The sequence below is a fragment of the Sinohyriopsis cumingii genome, chromosome 17 (assembly GCF_028554795.1).
Source record: "Sinohyriopsis cumingii isolate HCF-2022 chromosome 17, ASM2855479v2, whole genome shotgun sequence".
Classification (NCBI taxonomy): Eukaryota; Metazoa; Mollusca; class Bivalvia; order Unionida; family Unionidae; genus Sinohyriopsis; species Sinohyriopsis cumingii.
Genome location: NC_142977.1, coordinates 88,079,120 through 88,098,545, shown reverse-complemented (window position 1 = coordinate 88,098,545; position 19,426 = coordinate 88,079,120). Strand labels below are relative to the sequence as shown.

The 19,426-nt window shown below is 33.9% G+C and overlaps 1 protein-coding gene across 6 annotated transcripts in view; it reads left to right on the top strand.

Moving 5' to 3' along the window:
- The window catches only part of LOC149779385 (polypeptide N-acetylgalactosaminyltransferase 13-like), a 165,948-nt gene extending 149,433 nt beyond the window's left edge, over positions 1-16,515 (top strand). For all 6 annotated transcript variants that reach the window (XM_089940031.1, XM_089940030.1, XM_089940029.1 and 3 more), the window contains one exon: positions 1,572-16,515. In XM_089940031.1, the coding sequence (XP_089796157.1) occupies positions 1,572-1,630 (59 nt within the window). In that variant the 3' untranslated portion in view covers positions 1,631-16,515. The remainder of the gene's footprint in view (positions 1-1,571) is intronic.
- Positions 16,516-19,426: the final 2,911 nt, after the last annotated feature.

The following is a 19,426-nucleotide window of genomic DNA, read 5'->3' as shown; positions in this document are numbered from 1 at the left end:
CACTCTGTTGGGGTATGATAATGACCTGTGTTTTTATATTGATTCATATATGTTGTCACTGTGTTGGGGTGTGATAAGGACCTGTTTTTTGCATTGATTCATATGGATTGTCACTCTTTTGGGGTATGATAAGGACCTGTTTTTTTGCATTGATTCATATATGTTGTCACTCTGTTGGGGTATGATAATGACCTGTTTTTGCATTGATTCGTATGGGTTGCCATTCTGTTGGGATATGATAATGACCTGTTTTTTTATATTGATTCATATATGTTGTCACCCTGTTGGGGTATGATAAGGACCTGTTTTTTTATATTGATTCATATGGATTGCCATTCTGTTGGGATATGATAATGACCAGTTTTTTTTATATTGATTCATATATTTTGTCATTCTGTTGGGATATGATAAGGACCTGTTTTTGCATTGATTCATATGGCTGTTGTTCTGTTTGGATATGTGGAGGACCTGTTTCTTTTTTGCATTGATTCATATGGGTTTCATTCTATTAGGTTATGTGGAGGTCTTCTTTTTGCATTGATTCATATGGATGTTGTTCTGTTTGGATATGTGGAGGACCTGTTTCTTTTTTGCATTGATTCATATGGGTTTCATTCTATTAGGATATGTGGAGGTCTTCTTTTTGCATTGATTCATATGGGTTGTCATTCTGTTGGGATATGTGGAGGACCAATTTTTTTGCAGATGGATACATTTACCAGCTTTGCATAGTTCACACTACCACTGAGAGTTGGTTTATTTGGTCAGGGGACTAGATATGAAGTTACATTGAGAAGATTATCACAGATTTTAATTTAGATTTTTAAAATTCCGAGGTGTTGAAATACCTATGGGACAGATATGTGTGGAGTTGTCTGCAGGTTAACATGTCAAGTATTCCAGACAGGGCAAAATTTATTTCTTGATTAGAATAAACAGTGTAAAGAGGTTCTAGAATTTTGCACTTTTGCAACTGTTGAGTAACAAGCAAACATTGAATAAAGAAATCAGTTTTAATAGTTGACTTGTAATGTTGTACTTATATTGGGCCTGGATATTTGACTTGTAATGTTTTATTTAAGTCATTTAACCCAGTGACAAATGATTTCATTACATGTGTAAGGCAAAATTAATATGTTCCGGTCATCCAGATTTACCTACATTCACTTTATGGCAGTTTTTTTTAACTTGGGATTTTGTAGTTCTAGTGACTAAAATAAGTCTTTATGTGTTGGAATTTTACACAAGTACTGTGTACTTGGTTAATTGGTCATGTACCACAAATGTAGTCTGTTCTTTGTGTCCATGTATCCTTGCCCTTGAAGACAATATCCTTACAAATGTTTGATGAACATGAGTCGTAATCTTATTTGTCCAAATGAACGTATAAAAATAACAGTGTGAAGCTTACAAGTCAAGAAAGATTAGAAACTGTCAATCTTTTCCTTGCAGATGCTTTTGAATGATAGAAGCTATTCAGCTTGTTTAATAAATATTATCAGCCACTTTTAAAATTGTCTGTAGAGATTGATCAGTCCTTTGAAAATAATACAGAGCTTTTCCCATTTTAGGTCCTTGTGAAGCAGATGATCCAAGTCAAAAGTGGACATTAACGGACATGAAATCATAGACTGAAGCCTCGAAAATATTCTTGCACATAGAATTAGAGTTTTCCATTAAGGAGATGGTGTGTTTGTGTAAGAATAATTGGTGCTTATCCAGAATATTGGTTTTCAAGAAAAATCTTATTAAAGTGAACGAATAAAAACATTTTACCATAAATCAAAAATCTGTGAGTAACAGCCTTGAGAAACCCATGGCTTGATATTTCAGCATAGGTGTTTTAATGTATAAATACAAGAAAAACATAATTATCTCATACTGTATTGGAATATTGGCAATCAAATGAAAAAAGATTCCTCAGCAAATTCCTTTCTTAAGGATAGCTGGCTATCCATGTTGACAACTTGCTGGGGAAATACAGGCTGTTTATGATATGTGTACTCTTTTTCAACATGTTGATGGGCGTTGGGGAAAAATATCCTTGTTAGTTGACTGGAAAATGTGGGTAAGAAAACAATGACAGAACTTGTATGATAAATATTTGTGATATACTGATGTACATACCTTTGATAAAAGATTGTTGGTAACAACACTTGGCTGTGAAATAACCATTCCTTCGATGATAAAGCTAACAAGGACTTGTAAATTCCATTGTAACGTTTCTTTACAGAGTTACTGTCTTGCAAGCACAAAGCCATGGTGTGACACCTAAATAGTGGTAATCCATGCAAGATTAATGCCATTGTATAGTTTTGTTGTTATTACAATTCCCACATGGCGATAACCCAAAGAAATGAAAAAGATGGTGTTTGCTCTAAAGTTTATTTTGATTGTTACACTTAGTGCAGTGTTACTGTCAAAAAGGAGTAAATATGATTGGTAAGAATAGATCATTTCTGAATTGTTTAAGTATTCCTTTGATGTATGCAAGTGTTTATTTGTGATATATTGAAATGGTCATTTGTTCCATATGTTTATGGAAAGTGATATGTATTTTTTTGTTTCAATGTAAGCTCAGATAAAATCAGCGATAAGTTTATAAATTTTATGCAAATCATTACACCATGCAAAATTGTTGAAACTTTCTTCCCCACCGCAATTATTTATGTGTTAATCATTAGCCTGATTTCTCACGTAGACTCAATTATGTCTTGCCTGCATTAGCAAATAAAGAGACTTTAGTAACACATTTTGCTTGGGTAATGGTAGTGGCATCAGTGTTAAGTGTGCATGTTAAAAGTACAGATTTTGTTCATCCTGGGTGGCCTGATGTGCTCGCCTTTATGGATCACTTACAACCCACCTGTCTGCATCGGTTCATCATTTTCCAGTTGAAACCTCTGCTAATTATCTCTCTTTCCCCCTCTCACACCAAAGAGGAAGAGATTGATTGAATTTTGTGCAGTCTGTCCATCACACTAACCATATCTACTTGGTTATAAGCAGAGTCAATCTCCTAACAAACTTCTTGGACCCAGATCTGCTGGTGTACTATGTGATGGCAGATCTGGGTCTGTGCAGTTTGCAGTTTGACTCTCCTTATTAGTGAGTACATACCGTACTTTGTAAGCACAATATCTAAACCAAACTTGAGCTGAACCAGACACAAGTGAATATTTCAACACCTTGGGTTTGTCACTAAATGTGATTATAGATTTTAGTGATAAAGAAGACAAACACCTTTAAGTATTTAGATTCGGTTTGCTTTCAGATAGAATCCAGTAACAGTTACTGTGTAATGAATTAAAAACTTTACCAATTTATTTTCATTCCATTTTTGTGAAAATGTATGCATTGTTACAGCAATAAAATACACAGTAATAGTCGGATTTGTTTGTAGGAAATCAAGAACAGGTTCATTGACAATAAAAAATCTTTATTTTGCATCTGTCTGCTTCCAAAAAATCCCATTCATCGTGGTCATTTTATGGTGGAGTGGATACACCTCTCCCTCTTTAACTGAACTCGGTCCAGAAACATAGACTACACTGTAAGTGAGGGAGTGAGTACTGGGGGACTGTGAAAAATAAATAAAAGGCTTGACGTAGAGAAGGCCATTAAAAGTTGTTTAATGGCCGAATAATTGTTTTATAATCACGTTTGGAATAATTGTCAATAAACAGCTTTTCTAATTAAATTGTTCACTTTTCTGTGTAAATTACCTATCTTTTAAAGATAACCAATCTCTAACAGATCGTAAGAAACAATTTCAAAAAGTTTAAGTGTGCCTTGTTGTGTACCTGCAAAACATACCATTTTATGTCCAATTTGCAAAACCAAGATTCCCTTTGTTCAAAACTTGATGTTTGTTTCATGAAAAAACTCGAGATTGAAACATGATTTTTTTTAAAAATTATTTTATTAGTGAAACATTGGTGCTGTGACTTCATTGCAAGTAATAGTGAAACTTTTGTCCATCCTTGAGCAAATCTCTTAGTGCCATTTCAGGAATTTTAAGTTCAAAACAAACTTAGGAACTTGGTTCTCCATAATGAACTGTATCTATCATACAAAGCTTTGGATCCACTTGGTACTCTTGCTTGGTTGCCTTGCTATCTTCGAATCCACTTGGTACTCTTGCTTGGTTGCCTTGTTATTTTTTTAATCCACTTGGTACTCTTGCTTGGTTGCCTTGTTATCTTTGAATCCACGTAGTACTCTTGCTTGGTTTCCTTGCTATCTTTGAATCCACTTGGTACTCTTGCTTGGTTGCCTTGACATCTTTGAATCCACTTGGTACTCTTGCTTGGTTGCCTTGACATCTTTGATCAAATTTATGAATGAATAGGATAATTTAAGGTAGTTAAATTGTTATCAACACAATAATATTTATAACAGTGTTCGAGTGGTCAATTGAGACGAGTTGACCTGACACATAACTGTGACTACTAACTCGTACACAGGTAGGATTTGAATGCCTTTGAACTTTAAAAAAAATTCAGTTCCCTTTATTTGATTTGAAATGAAAGATATAATTAAGAAAAAACAGGTTTACTTTTAACTGAGGGTAGCAATGCAACAAATACACTTGTAGATTGGAGATCATAACACAGTAGCCACCTAGGCTATCACAGAAATCCCTGTGGACATGGTAGTGACAGTCAATTTATGTGTTTCTTGTTTGAATACAGGAGGACATTTTTGATGATTACACTAAAACTGAATTAAAATAGAGGACTAAAAGCAAATTTCACTTTACAACACCTATTTCATTTCTATTTCTTAAAGTGTTTCCACCAGTTGGCATTAGTTACATTTTCACTAATCAAAATTGTATCAAAGATTATTATTTACAGTGTACTGAGAATTATTTATATAAAGAAAATGTAACAAAATATAGGATTTCTTGTAAGTTAAAAATGTCATGGTGTTGATTCAAATGTCCAAACACTAATTATTTTCAAAGATAAAATGAGCAACATGCAAGTTTTGTTTACTCAACAAATAAGGGCCAGTTGTTTGGGCCTTTTCTTGAAGAAAAAAAAGGGATTCATGCCTGCTCCTGCATCATAAAGGGGTTTGCAAAGTTATCCAAGCTTGAGTTATTGAGGGAGCAGTGTACTATATATTTTTTATCACAAATCTGGCCTTAATACTGTAACAATAAAACCTGCACTAGTAGATACTGCCATATAGGGACACCTGCTTATTAAAGACAATGCTAATTATTAATCTTTCTCAAGTTTATTTAAATGATTCACATTATATTGTACACATGTGCATGAGGACAGGTTTTTGTGGCTCCTCAAGTGTCATTTTTTCTCTGTTTTGTCCTTCATCACTGTAGATTGTTCAGGTATTTTCTAGACTGAATTGGAATGTGATCTAGGCAGGTTATTTTTGAAGGGAACAAAAATTCATTCAGTAGGAAACTTTCAAAAGTAAATTTGTGAAATTTAAAATTTTGCACCCTTCAATAATACTGGCCTGATTAAAAAGGTTCCACTGTATTAAAAATCACAATGTTCCAAAAGCCTCATCTTCACATTTTAATGCAGTGAAAAAGATAAATGAAAGTCATGAACAAAAATCACAGTACCGGACAATTACGTCTATTTAGAAAAATTTGAATGTCCAGACAGTTCATTGAGTCCCAGGGGAAGTGAAGACGTTCAAAATGAAGGGAAAAAAAATGTTTTCTTGTCCCATGAACATTACAGTGTGTGTGTGTGTGTGTTTAAATTTTCAGAGTAAGAGGGCAGAATTATAGGGAAGCCTTGGCACAAAAACAAAATGCATGAACTATGAAAGGTGACAGCAGAATGTACAAAATCAAAACTGTTAATTTTAAAAAAGATCCATATTAGTGTATTGGATAGAAAAGAAAAGCAAGGTTAAGTTGAAGTGGCACTAAGGGTTATATGAGAAGAGTATGGCATTCTATATGGAACTTAAAACTATTCTCTATTTTTAATGCTGCTGTATTTTGGCCAGATCAATCCCAAGTGCATGGGAAAAATGATAATTGTAATTATTTCTAATTGATAGGAGTAACCACTTAAATCTGAGATTCAGTCTTGTTTTAGTTGAAAAAACTTCACCAGAAAATTAAAATAGTTGAAAACATTTTGAAACAATTTTCACACAACTCCTGGCAATGAACATGAGAGTAGACACACTGTTGTCTTTGCACTCTAGTGTTTAAGCCATAATATTCACTGATGATTTTGATAATTAATTGTAACTTATAACTGCATCTTTAGGTAGTTATTTCAAAACAAAATTGGAATTTTTTTACTTTTATGAAAGCTAAAAAGCATTGCAATATTGTAATCCAATTCTCTTTTCAGTTAAAATATTTGCATTGAGGTAATCTTTGATGTCCTATTAGTTTAAATTAATTACAATTTATAGTTTCTGCTAAGATCATTGGAAGTGCTATGAACAAAATATAGGGCATAATGAGAAAGACGGGCACATTTCCTTGTTGAAATATTTTATCTCTATTATTAAATGTTATTTTCAATAGTATATTATATGTATATTTTAAAACTATTCTTGTGATTTCTTGTAAGATTTTTTTTAAATATTAGGACAGCAAAGTTTATTCATTTTCATGACACATTGGAATATGAAATAGGCAATATTATTCAATATTGATCCATGTCAGTCATCTTTCATTTGATCTGGAGACATTCTACATCAGTGCATTTTGTCCAAATTTGATTACTTGTATATTAAAGAAGAGATTGTACAATATGATTATTATGCACAGTTCCAAGTCGGTGACACAAGGAACAAATTAGAACCCCAAGGGGGCCCCGAGTGGCCGAGTGGTCTAAAGCGCTCTCCGTCACGGATCACTGCCATCTCACCGCTGTCTGCATATGTTTGAGTCCTGGGCTCAGCCAATGTGGATATGTGAGAAAGCTTGCCGTTAGCTTCTCGTGGGTCGGTGGTTCTTTCCGGGGGTTTCCCGGTTTCTTCCTCCACCATTAATACTGGCCGCCATGTATAGCCTGTCTTGTGCTGAAAAATGGCGTAAAACCCTAAAACAACAACAACAACAACAAGAACCCCAAAGTCAACTCTTGTTTGAGCCACAAAGGACAAATTTGAACCCAGAGTATACTCTTTTGTCTGGGCCACACAGGATGAATTTGAACACAAGGGCAACTCATGTCTGGGATACAAAAGGACAAGTTTGAACCCAAAGGCATCTCTTCTGTCTGAGCCACACAGGACAAATTTGAACCCAAGGGCAACTCTTTTGTCAGGGACACGAAGAATGCAACAAAAATGACAAATTTGAACCCCAAGTCAACTCTTGTTTGGGCCACAAAGAACAAATTTGAACCCAAAGTCTACTCTTTTGTCTAGGCCATAAAGGACAAATTTGAACCCAAGGGCAACTCTCTTGTTGGGGACACAAAGGACAAATTTGAACCCAAAGTCTACTCATTTGTCTAGGCCACAAAGGACAAAGGGTAACTCTTTTGTCGGGGACACAAAGGACAAATTTAAACCCAAAGGCAACTCTACTGGGTTCATACTGTAAGTCACAAAACTAAATTGGTGAAAATTAATTAATGCAGTAACTATAAAAATGTTATAAATATGTTACCAAGGAAATTAAATTAGGGTAAGATATTTTTTTATTTAAAAAGACTTTGATGGAAGAAAGTGTACATTTTGCTAAGCACTTGCTGGCAAATATTTCTGGCTACTGTGGTGTTCAGTTTATGAAATTTGCAAAACAATTAGCAGAGCAAAGATATGTTGAATAGCCTCAGTTTTTTTCTGAGTATAGGCATATGTCTTAACTTTGCGAACCATATTTATTTATAATTGATACATACTGGGAAGTTACTGCTAATATCAATTTTCTTGATTTTAAGAAAATTAGATTTTCTTTGGTTCTTAAATACACAGCTTGGGGAAGTTATATTCATTGTTTCACAATCAAAACATCCTGATATCCTTTCAGTGTAAGTTGAATAATGTCATCTCATTGAAATGGACTTGGAGGAAATTGCTGTGATATTTCTCAGATTGATCATTTTTGGCAGATGCCTGTGTGTCAAAACATGCAAAGAATATATCTTAATGTAATGATGGGTGTTTTTAAAAGCAAATGTACTATATTTCAACCAGTAATGAAAGACCTGCACTTTTAATGTTATTCCTACAAGTTATAAATGAAAAATAACATTGAAAAATAATTTGGTTTCAGTAACCTTAAAAACTAATTTTAATTTAACTTTAACAGTCTCATTGAGCCTTTGAGATGTGGATGAAGGTATTATGACATAACAACAACCACAGGCTTAAGGGCAATTCAGCATTTCCACTGTTTACATATAAGCACTTCTTTCTACCATGCAATGGAAAATGCAGAGGATGTAATGTTTAATTGTTCCACAGGTGGGGAGCATTGTTCATTGGGTCATGATTTGTGGTTCTTGTAACTGTGTAGTCAAAGAAAGTTCCTCTTAAATAATTATTAGAATAGTATTTATGCACTAATTAAATCAATTATTTACTGATGAAACTCGTTTATGGCTGTAATTCAGAGATCAAACCTTCGTCAACATTGTGTTTGATGAATGATATACATTTTCAAAAGAGTGTTTGGTCAAAATTTGTAAGCAAGACTCGTTTATTTACTTTGAAGTTTTATGTCATTGTTGAGATTTTGAAGTTCTTGATTCTTATTGTAATTTGTAATTGTGATAGGTTTATGCGATCATAAGAGAACTTGTTTAATTTCTGTTGAAATCAGTGACAATACCTTTAGATATATCAACAGACTGCAGATTTTTCATTGAGTTTGTGGGTTTTTTTGTGACAGAATGAGCAATTTTGCAGATTTGTTCATTCTATGTAAAATTATTTTTGATGTTATTGATTTTTCTTTGCACATCATGACAGAGAAAATGATGTCAGATTATGAGACAGTACATTTACCATCGAGCTGATCATGCTAGGTGGCATGTTGAGATATGTATTATTACTGAAGAAAAATATTATTGGTTACATGTTAGTTTATTGGCATGAACAGAATGTCATGGCCATCTGGAATCCCAAACACCAAAAAGAAAAAAGATGTTTCCCATTGCAGTTTTTAAAATTAGGGTAAGCAGGAAGGTTTTTATTTTATTTTTTTATAAACGTTATATGTATTGATTAGTATACATATGTATAATCAAGTACTTGGCTAAATAAACTCAATTAGATGCTCAAAATCAATTTCATTAATTTTTTTTTTTAACTGTGTTTTGGGGTTATTTAATTTTTTTTATAAATATTGTATACATTATAAAGATTAGTTTACATTATGTATAATCACTTAAGTACTAAGCTAAACCAGTTCAGATGTACAAATCAATTTTGAGAAAATTTGGGGGTGGGGGGAGTGCCAAGGTTAGCAACATAAAACGAACAGTCAGCCAACCAGGAAAACACTTTTTTTTGTTGTTGCCTAAACTAAAAAATGAATTATAGGTATATTGCCAAAAGTTCATCGTTAGTGTGTGTTGCAAAAATCTTGGTTGCCATTGTTGGCTATGCAGAGGATTGTTTGCAAACATTGCAAATGTTATAGCAGTTACCTCCCTTGGTCCCCTCCCATCCTGCCAGATGACAGCAATTCTTGTGCTGTATCTCTTACCAATATTTTATCTCGCACTGATAAAGATTTCGGTATAAGCCCATATACAAGATGAGTTCAACTGCAACAACATACATATACATGGATTTGCTGTCATTTCATGCACTTGCAGATCAGTGTCTGTGTTGTTTGTTTGATTGAGTACTTCTAATGAACTGCACTGACCCAGATCTGCCAGCACATTAAGCATTTTTCAGTTGTAAATGATGTATAAGTAGGTATATACAGCAAACTGAAGTCCATCCTGTTGAGACTTTCATACACCATCATGACTCACTTTAATAAGGGTGACAACATTCTTGTTAAGTTTCTGTCCTAGTGTTTTATATTGAAGATTTTGATTGTCTAATTCAGAGGGGGCAGATATTTGTTAAGTTCACTTTCTAATATGGGACACTTAAATAACTCATACCCATTCACTGTGGCTTATTTGGTTGAGTGTTTGACTTGCAATCAACAGGTTGTGGATTCAAGACCTGCCCAGGTTGACTTCCTCATTGTATCCATGGACTGGGCACTTAAGTAACATTTCTTCTGTATAATATAGCCAGTGGTGTTTAAAAGATTTTCATTAAAACCAGGAATAAAAATGTATAGTTTACATGGATCTTACAGACCTGCTGACCAATTTGAATTAAACATAATGCTTACTGAATAACCCTTAAATTAAAGACTTAAACAATAATATACTTTTTTTTAAACAAAGATTCATTTATTGTGGTCTGATGTTCATCAACCTGTCCAGGTTCAGTCTAGATCCTTCTTTTTTGCATTAGACTTGATGGAATTATGTTGGACCTCTCATGTTTAAAGCACTAGCCTATCACACCTCTAATATTTCTTCCATGTTTGTATATATTGAATTAGATTTGAACTATAGAGTCCTAAAAGTGTACTGATGCAGGCAGAAGTCAAAACATTAAGAGAAATCAGTAATTTAGCATTGAAAACACACAGCACCAGTCTAAAGGATGATCTTTGTTATTCAGACTTTTGTCTTTCCTCAACCTCAATTAAAATCAAGCATCTACTGTATAGATCTACTTAATGCTGTATCAGGTCCAAAAATTACTCCCACCAGTCATAAAAGATAAACTAATGACCGTGCATCTGTTTAATCCTTTGAAGAATGATGAGTAGTGGTGTACTTAACCTCTTTCCTAATTGATCCCTGGATATTAATATATGTATTAGGAAAATTCCGGTGTAAAGCACTCAAGTAAATCATTTGCTGCAAAGGTTCAGGTTTACATTACAAAATTAGATAGAAATTGTATGCTAAACAGAATTCTGAAAATCATGAAGTATTGTAAGTTGAATTATAAAATTTTTAGATATTTATGTCACTGGAATAAATAATTTACAATTGAATAAGCTTTAAAGTTTTAACTGATATTTTGGTTTACATTAATTTTGACCCATGTTGTATTTATGTTCAATACACAGTAGTAAATATTTGCATGTTAGACTTGATCATTACACCAATGCATGGCTTATGCAGACCTGGGCAGTGTTGAATCCTACTGGACCAACTATGTAAAAATTACAAACGGAGGTAATAAATACATACTCAGACCTTCAGACATAAGCAATATCAAAAAAGTTCTTTCCCCAACTCTGAACAAAACATGAATGTGGTTTTTAGTATGTTTTACAGTTTCAACGTCCTCTTAGCATTACAGTTTCAATGTCCTCTTAGCATTACAGTTTCAACGTCTTCTTAGCATTACAGTTTCAAAGTCTTCTTAGCATTACAGTTTCAGTGAAACTGTAAACTAATCAGGATTTATGAAAGTTCATTTCAGTGCATTTAAATTTATTTAAGCATGGACATTGGAGAAGATACATATATAGTTCTTTTCTGGAAAATTTAACAGGCATGTAATAAATCTTGAATGTGATAATACAGTGAAGCCTGCTTAATCTGGATTTTGGTTATCAGTACGTTTCACTGTCTGGATGACTAGTGTTGTCCTCAGACATATGTTGTCTGGCTCTAGTACATTATGAATTGTACCCCACCTCTGGTCTTCAAAAGTATTTACCTGGTATGATTACTTTATAGCCGAAGATTATTTAATCCTTTAAACCTTAAAACAGATTTCAGATCTAAACCTTATTCCATCTACACGAACATTTTTAATAGGAGGAAAATAGTGTCAGCAGCAAGTGCATTGTAAATAAATGCCATTTTTAGTGGATGGTGCAGTCTGTTGTAAAAAAAAATGTAAGGTGTATATTGTGATGTGGATTCTCACAAAAGTAAAAATAAAAGTTCTTAAATTTATTATATACAACATGCAAGATACAAACTGTTATAACCAGTAAAAATGAAGTAACGGGAATGAAATTACAATGAAAAGATTAACTGAATCATAGTGTAATGTAAGTAGAATAATTATAGGCCACACATTCCAAAACTAATGCAGTGTGAATAAAAATGGCTTTATAAAGTTTTGCAGATTCATAAATATGATTTAAAATGTTTGACTATTTTTAAAGTAATAATTAAAATGCTCAGCTATTTTCTTTTTTCAAATAGAAAATGATGAATATAAATAAAAATAGAAAAATGTTGTAAAATAATGGTTGAAAGGTTTATTAAGGTGCATCAGTGTGATGTAGAGCTGTATTGTATATGGCATACAAGACACCTACCACATCAGTGACTGTAATAAAGGAATATAGAATACAGTAAAACAAAATTCTCTAAATTGCATGTCATTCTCTAAATCATGAATGTCATAAAATAGCATTTCTGTAACTTTGGGCATGCCATTGACAACTTTATTTTGTCCAGATTAAAACCAGTTTGTGACGAATGAACAAGGCTTATTTTGAATTTGTAAGGTTTACAGTGATTAAATAATCCCCAGCTAGATAGCAACTGTGCCAGGGAAATACTTTCAAAGATTGGAGGTGGGGTAGTATTAATAATGTACCAGAACCAGACCAGAGATGACAGGGTGCTGGTTGTGTGTCTGGGTAATTTAAGCATTGTAAGGTTTGTTCTGAGGGCATTGTCTCTACAATGGAGAGCGTTTTTATGCACTCCGCTGGTGCATTAAAAAAGATCTATGCACTGCAAGTGAAAAATAAAAGGCAATGATGCTACAATGAACACTGTGAATGTTAGCATATGACCTTGAAACACACAAGTTTTTGGACTTCCCCCATGTAGGGAAAGATGCAGTCCAAGAGTACAGGGTGCCACAACTTCCTAAAATGGGTTAGGGACAGCACTGAATGCAATTTGTTTAAGATTTCTCATTATTTTATAGGAAGGTTGTCCATATTAAATCAGATTTCACTGTAGTTAAGATCTTGATAACTGATTAGTTTACTAATGTATACAAGAGTGAAGAATAATTCCTTAAAGTGATTTTTGTTTCTTTAAAATGCTTTTATTTTGGCTGTTGGTACATTAGTACTTGCTTAGAATTATTCTTAGGCATTTATAGCTTTTAGAAGATGAATGCTCAGCAAAATCTGTGTCATGTATTTATTGTTAGAGCATCCCAAACTTCAATGATAGTGCTTAGCACAGTTTTTTTTCTTCTCAAATTGATTTAAAATGTTTTTTGTATGTAAGGTTGCCTTCTATAAAAAGAGTTTTACCTGCACTGGTAAAATTGAGCTTTTTAGAAATCGTTTTGTAGTAGGCAGACATGTAAGGATTTTGGGTGTGCCAGGTATGTCTAAGTGGAATTTCGGTTGCCAAATTTACTTCTTTTTTTTAACATCATCTTTTTATGCTTGTTTGTGTCAAGTGTCAAAAATTATTACAAGTCATTATTTATATGTTTGCTGCATACACTTCAAATGCTAATTTTGTATGTTCATAAATATATATATTAGTAAATTTTTTTCATCTTTCTAAACAAGATTTGCATTACCTATATTTCTTGTATTTTGTTTATTCTTTTGCAAGTCTGCACAGTCAATAAGTGTACATAGTCATTGTGCAGCCATTGAGTGCTACTGGCAAGGTATTCTAGTCACTGGTAAATCATTGTGACCTATTTGGTCTCATTCACAATGATAACTGTCTTTCAGATTTATGGATGGTTTTAGATTTATGATACCTTCCTTGCCATCTTTTTCACTGTTTAGTTCTGCTTAAAGGCATGTAGGTCCATGACATGTATTGAGGGATGTGAGATTTAGGAATATTTAATCCCATTTTCTATCAATCATCCTCTCCACACTTCTCTGCAGCATGGAGTACATTCTTATGAAATTTGGTGTGTACATCGTCACACAGATCTGTATATGCCATTTGTGGTTTCTGTCATGTAACTTCCATTTTTGGATGATATATGACCTTTGACAATTACATGGGCTGTTGCTCGTAACCATCATTGCTCTAGAATCATTCAAGATATTCTGATGCAGTTTAATGTTAACTATGTTGTATAGATGTCTGTGTCCTCTTTTATGGCTTTTTCCTTCAAGCAGGGCCTATTGTTATGCACCCATTGTTAAAACTTGTCCGTTTTGTAAAATATGTAGCTGTAAGCAAGATCCCATTTTTAAGATTCCTTTATAATTTAAGAAAGAAAAGCTCCTGTGCATTTACATTCATTTTGCAGACAAATGGTGTCGTTTAAGAAAAATGGTTTATTCTTGGATATTAAATGAAAATTGTGAAAGGGGCTGTGCAAAATACCATATACTCACTTGTAAGTCGGGTCTAACAACAAACTATATAAACCCTGATATTCTGTTGCATAATGTGCCAACAGATCAGGGTCTGTGTTTTTTGTTCAGCTGATTATTCCTAACAGAGTTTATGGACCCAGTGTGCAGTTTGCAATTGGATCTGATTTGTACAAGGGGATATACGGTAAGATGCTTTAAACGTTGGGGATTAGTTTTCCATTGACCTCCATTGTAGCAAACATCACCATTAATACACTGGTAATTACACTACAGTGTCATATTCTTTTACATTTTTATATTTCTTCTGTACAGTGTTGTGACATTTATGCTGTTTATCATGTGTTACTATTTAAAGAGAATAGCATTTACTTTAGAAGTCTCTGGGAATTTTAGAAGTAGGAACTTGCATATGGCTACATACTGTAGCTTACAGCATAATATTAAATTACACGACATTGGATTTGGTGCATGTCTTCTGATGGAAATATTATTTTCACATTACAATCTATATGACTGGACAAAACAGTATAAATGAAATTCATTTTTCAATAATGACCCTGTTAAAATAACATTTATTGAAAATGTACACTTTTAGAAACCTATACAAAGTTGTACAAGGATCAGTTGAAATAAGACAGTTGTGGTATACAAGTTCCAAGTACAGTGTACTCTGTATTAGAAATATCTGAAGGTGAACTATTTTGCAATTTGATATTTCAAACACTAGTAAAGGATCAGGCAAAATGCATAAAGGAATCTTTGGAAACACAAACAAAATTTGAGACAGTTTGCATACAGTTTGAATTGTCAGGCACTGTTGGAGGTTATAAATTTATGGCAAACCATGTATATGCTGATATAACATTAGAAACAGTTTACATTATTGTCAAGATGAGCTTGTGGATATACCTTAGTTTTTAAGGTCATTCTCATAAATCATTGCAAAAGAACATTTGTTCTTTGTCTAGGGTAGTTGATTGACTCATTTCATCTGTCATACCAAGTGTTACAAGATGAAATGGACCAACATCCGTTTATCTTAATAAGTTTTATGAGATGAAATAGTCCTGAACAAAATATAAGCTGTAACTAAGCAACATGATTTTGATGCATGTATCTGTATACCATTTATACTGCCGTGGTAGAGCTTTGGACTTCTTGTCTAAAGATCACCGGTTCATTACCCTACCAGGCCATGCCTGGTTGGCTGCCTCAGTGTGCCTTTGGACAAGGCACTTATCTCACATTTCCCAAGAATGATAAAGCCTTTTATATATTGAACGTAGGATTAAAAACAAAAACAAACAAAACAAGTAATTAGCTGGGTAAAGGAAGCAAGACTTTAGCAGCTGCATGATGAATTGTTTATGAAAATATAGATTTTAGATGTTTGTGTCACATGTTAAGTTACATTATGTTGTTGGCATTTTTGTAAATATTTGTACTGCTTTGTGATCTTGTTTTTACAATATATACATAAAGATGAATGTATATTATGAACTAGTGTGGGATTTGGGCACTATTGAAAAGTCAGTGTCATTTAATTCTGAAGACATTTATTTCTAGACAGAAATAGTTTATAATTTCATTTACTCTGTATACTAAAAAAAGGTTGTTTCTGTTAAAACAGCACTTTATATATTTAGTGCTTCTGGAATGTTGACCTTGAAAGGAAAATCCAGATAAGTTAAGGTAGATAACTCAAGTTCTAATCTTGAGAGGAAATGGCTAATCGGTGTTTACCTTCCTTGATCTAGTTTAGTGGCTTTTATATACGTCACACTTGAAACAATACAAAATCATTTCAACTAAAAATGGTTAACCAAGGTAATTGCATAAATGTTTTTCTTGCAAAATATATTATGAATTTGTTAATCAATTCTCTGTTAAGAAATAGAGATAAAGACTTGAAAAATGTTTTTGCAAAATATATGATCTTTTTATTCAATTCTCTGTTAAAGACTTGAAAAATGTTATCATTAAAATTGCATGTATTTAGAAGGATATTGTTCTTTGCTTATGAATATGGAAAAGGCCATTAACATCTTACCTGTTATGTTCATCCTGTTGGTCATGTTTGATTGTGCATTACCTGACATTTGCAAGTCAGTACTTTGATTGGCTTTAATAGCCAGGAAATGAATTTAAATAAAAATTAATGTCAGTGTCATTGAAAATAACTTTTTCTTTGTTCTGATATATTGAGGATTTTACACCATGGTGCATTATAGCATGAACATTTTGGCGGGGGGGGTGTGGGTTTACATTTGGAATAATATTACATGCTACTTTATGCTTGCAGTGAGTGATGTATTGTATTATAGAATGAGTGTTAAACATTTCATGTTTTAGGAAGATAAAGTCTTACAGATGAATATAAAATCCTGTACAAGAAGATACAATATTGATGTTAAAATTCTTTAAAATGTATATAAAAGAAGAGAAAAAAATTAATATGTAGTTTTATAGTTGAGATAATAATCTATGATGCTCAGATTACATAATTTGTTTTGTTAGCTCCACTGGTGATTCTAAGCTACATGTACTTAAGAGGATTGCCATTATAATTTTACACACATTTAGTGCATGGTCCTGAATGAAAATGGTGCTCCTCAAACATCTAGTAAGGATACCATGGTGACCGTCTTGAAATTCTGTGATCACTACTCCTTCTGAATAGATGGTCGTATTTACATGCGTTTTTCACTTAGTCTTCTTAATTTAAAGTCTGACTCTACATCCCCGTTTGTTTGTACCCCCCCCCCCACCGATTTCAAAAACGAGAACGTTTAATGTGAGAAAAAGTGCACAGAACTAAGTCAACTGAATCATTGATTTATAATTTGTAACTGACTTTGACCAGAATGACACTAATGCTGACATCCCCTGCACCATTTCATGCTTAACGGACTTAACATACTAACACGACGCCATATTGCGTACACTATAGGCTAGTTTATTTCCATTAGAAAACACAATGACGTAGTTCATCCTGTTCGGTAACTGCTGAATAATTACGTAAACTACATAACGTTGAGAATTTGGAATTATATCCCTCTGCATATATGAACATAGAAATTAAACCGCTTGTTAAATCTACATGAAAAGCAAATTTGTAGTTGTCATTATTTTCCTTTGCTTGATTCGACATTGTAAATGTCTGAAGCAGACGACTTACGTATGTACATCTGTAGTCGTGATACAGCCCTATGCTGAAAATGGACTTGTCCAGAAACTGGATTTCGATTAGAGCAAGTCCGTCTATTACACTGAAAACTTCCTTTAAGCATGAAACGCGCATAGGATGACGGGTTAGGGCCACTCTACTCACAGTCAGGTTAGAAACTATAAATCAATGAATGGATTGACTAAGTTCCTTGCACTTTTTATCACATTAAATGTTTCCATTATTTAAATCGGTAGGGTGGTACAAACAAACGGGTTTGTATTATCAGACTGTAGTTGGTCCTAAAAGAAAAATTGGTCATACATGAAAATGGTGCCAATCTGACATCCAGTATGCCCACCACAATGGTAATATCAAAATGAGGTTCTTGCTAAAAGACTTCATATTATGTCTTACTGGTCCTAAATAAAAATGGTGCAGGTATGAAATGCAAAATGGATACCGCAACTCCTCCTGTGGTTTTCAGCAAAGGACTTATTTGATATCCAGTTGGTTTGAAATGAAAATTCTGACATCCAATACATACATGCATCGACCACCTTGAAAATCTGGTTGCTAATTTTTCTGAATGGATGGTCATATCGACTTGAGGCTTTGCTTAAAAACTTCGATCAAGTCCAATATGGTCGATGTATCAGCCGTGATGAAAATCTTGTCATTGCTACTCCACCAGAACGGAATGTTATGTTGACATGCGGATCTTCATCAAAAGACTTCTTAGGATTTCTAGTTGGACCTGAATGAAAAGGGCGAAAATCTGAGGTCTAATATGGCAAATCTGAGGTCCAGTATTTATCAGTAAATACGTTGACGCAGTCACACTTGAATATTAAGCAACGGGTGGTGCGTGGTCATAGATAAAGTAAAGACGGAAGTGATATAACAGTCAGAAGAGTAATGATATGAAAGGCAGAAATAAGTAAAAGAGTGTCAGTGTACGTTTTTTTTCCTTTAATACTCAGACCAATCCGGCTACCGTAACGGCGATGAGGCAAGGAACCTCAACCGGCATAGCCCTGAGAATCACTATGTCTTACTTGTAGCTGACTAGTTCATTAGAATGTGATTTTGGAAAGCTCCTGCTTGTGAGATACCAAGTCGGGAGCTTCTGGAATATGGTACTTTGTTCCAAGTCCCTATTGTAAATGAGAAGAAGGTGAACTTGAAACAATTTGTCGATGCTGACTTTAAATGGAACTTTTTCCTGTGGTTTGCATTAGTTTGGTTACATGCCAGGTTCATGTATTTGTCCGCTGGTATGTCCACTAGGTTGTTCGCAGTCTTGTACAACGTGGTCAGTTAGACATTGGTTCGCCTGGGTTCGATTGATTGCCACTGGAGATGGTTCAACATTGCACTGACACTGCTAGTGTTAAGATATTTATTTGTGATGCATCTAGCAACTCTCCTCTGAACCATCTCTATCTTATTTATTCGATCTTTATTATGTGGGTTCCGCACAGTGGAGCAGTACTCAAGACCTGGTCGAACCAGAGTGAAATATGCTGCACTTTTTACTTCATTGTTGATTTGGAGGTTGCGGCGCAGGAAACCAAGGTTACTGTTCCATTTTTTCACCATCGTATCTATGTGCCTTTTCCAAGAGGAGTCTCTGGACAATTGAACCCCGATATATTTTGTTGCCTGCTCATTGGCTAACTTGTACCCTTTAAGAGTATATTCGGACAAGATTGGTGATTTCTTCCTGTAAACTCTTAGGTTGCATTTTTCTGGATGAAACGACATACCCCAAGTTCTTACCAAGAGGGCCAGTTGGTTCAGGTCTTCTTGAAGGATCTCACAGTCCTTGGAGGCATTTATTTCCCGGTTCACTGTACACTCAAAAAGTCTTGTGTTGGATTTGACACGCGCAGGTAGATCATTGATGAACGCCAGGAAGAGGA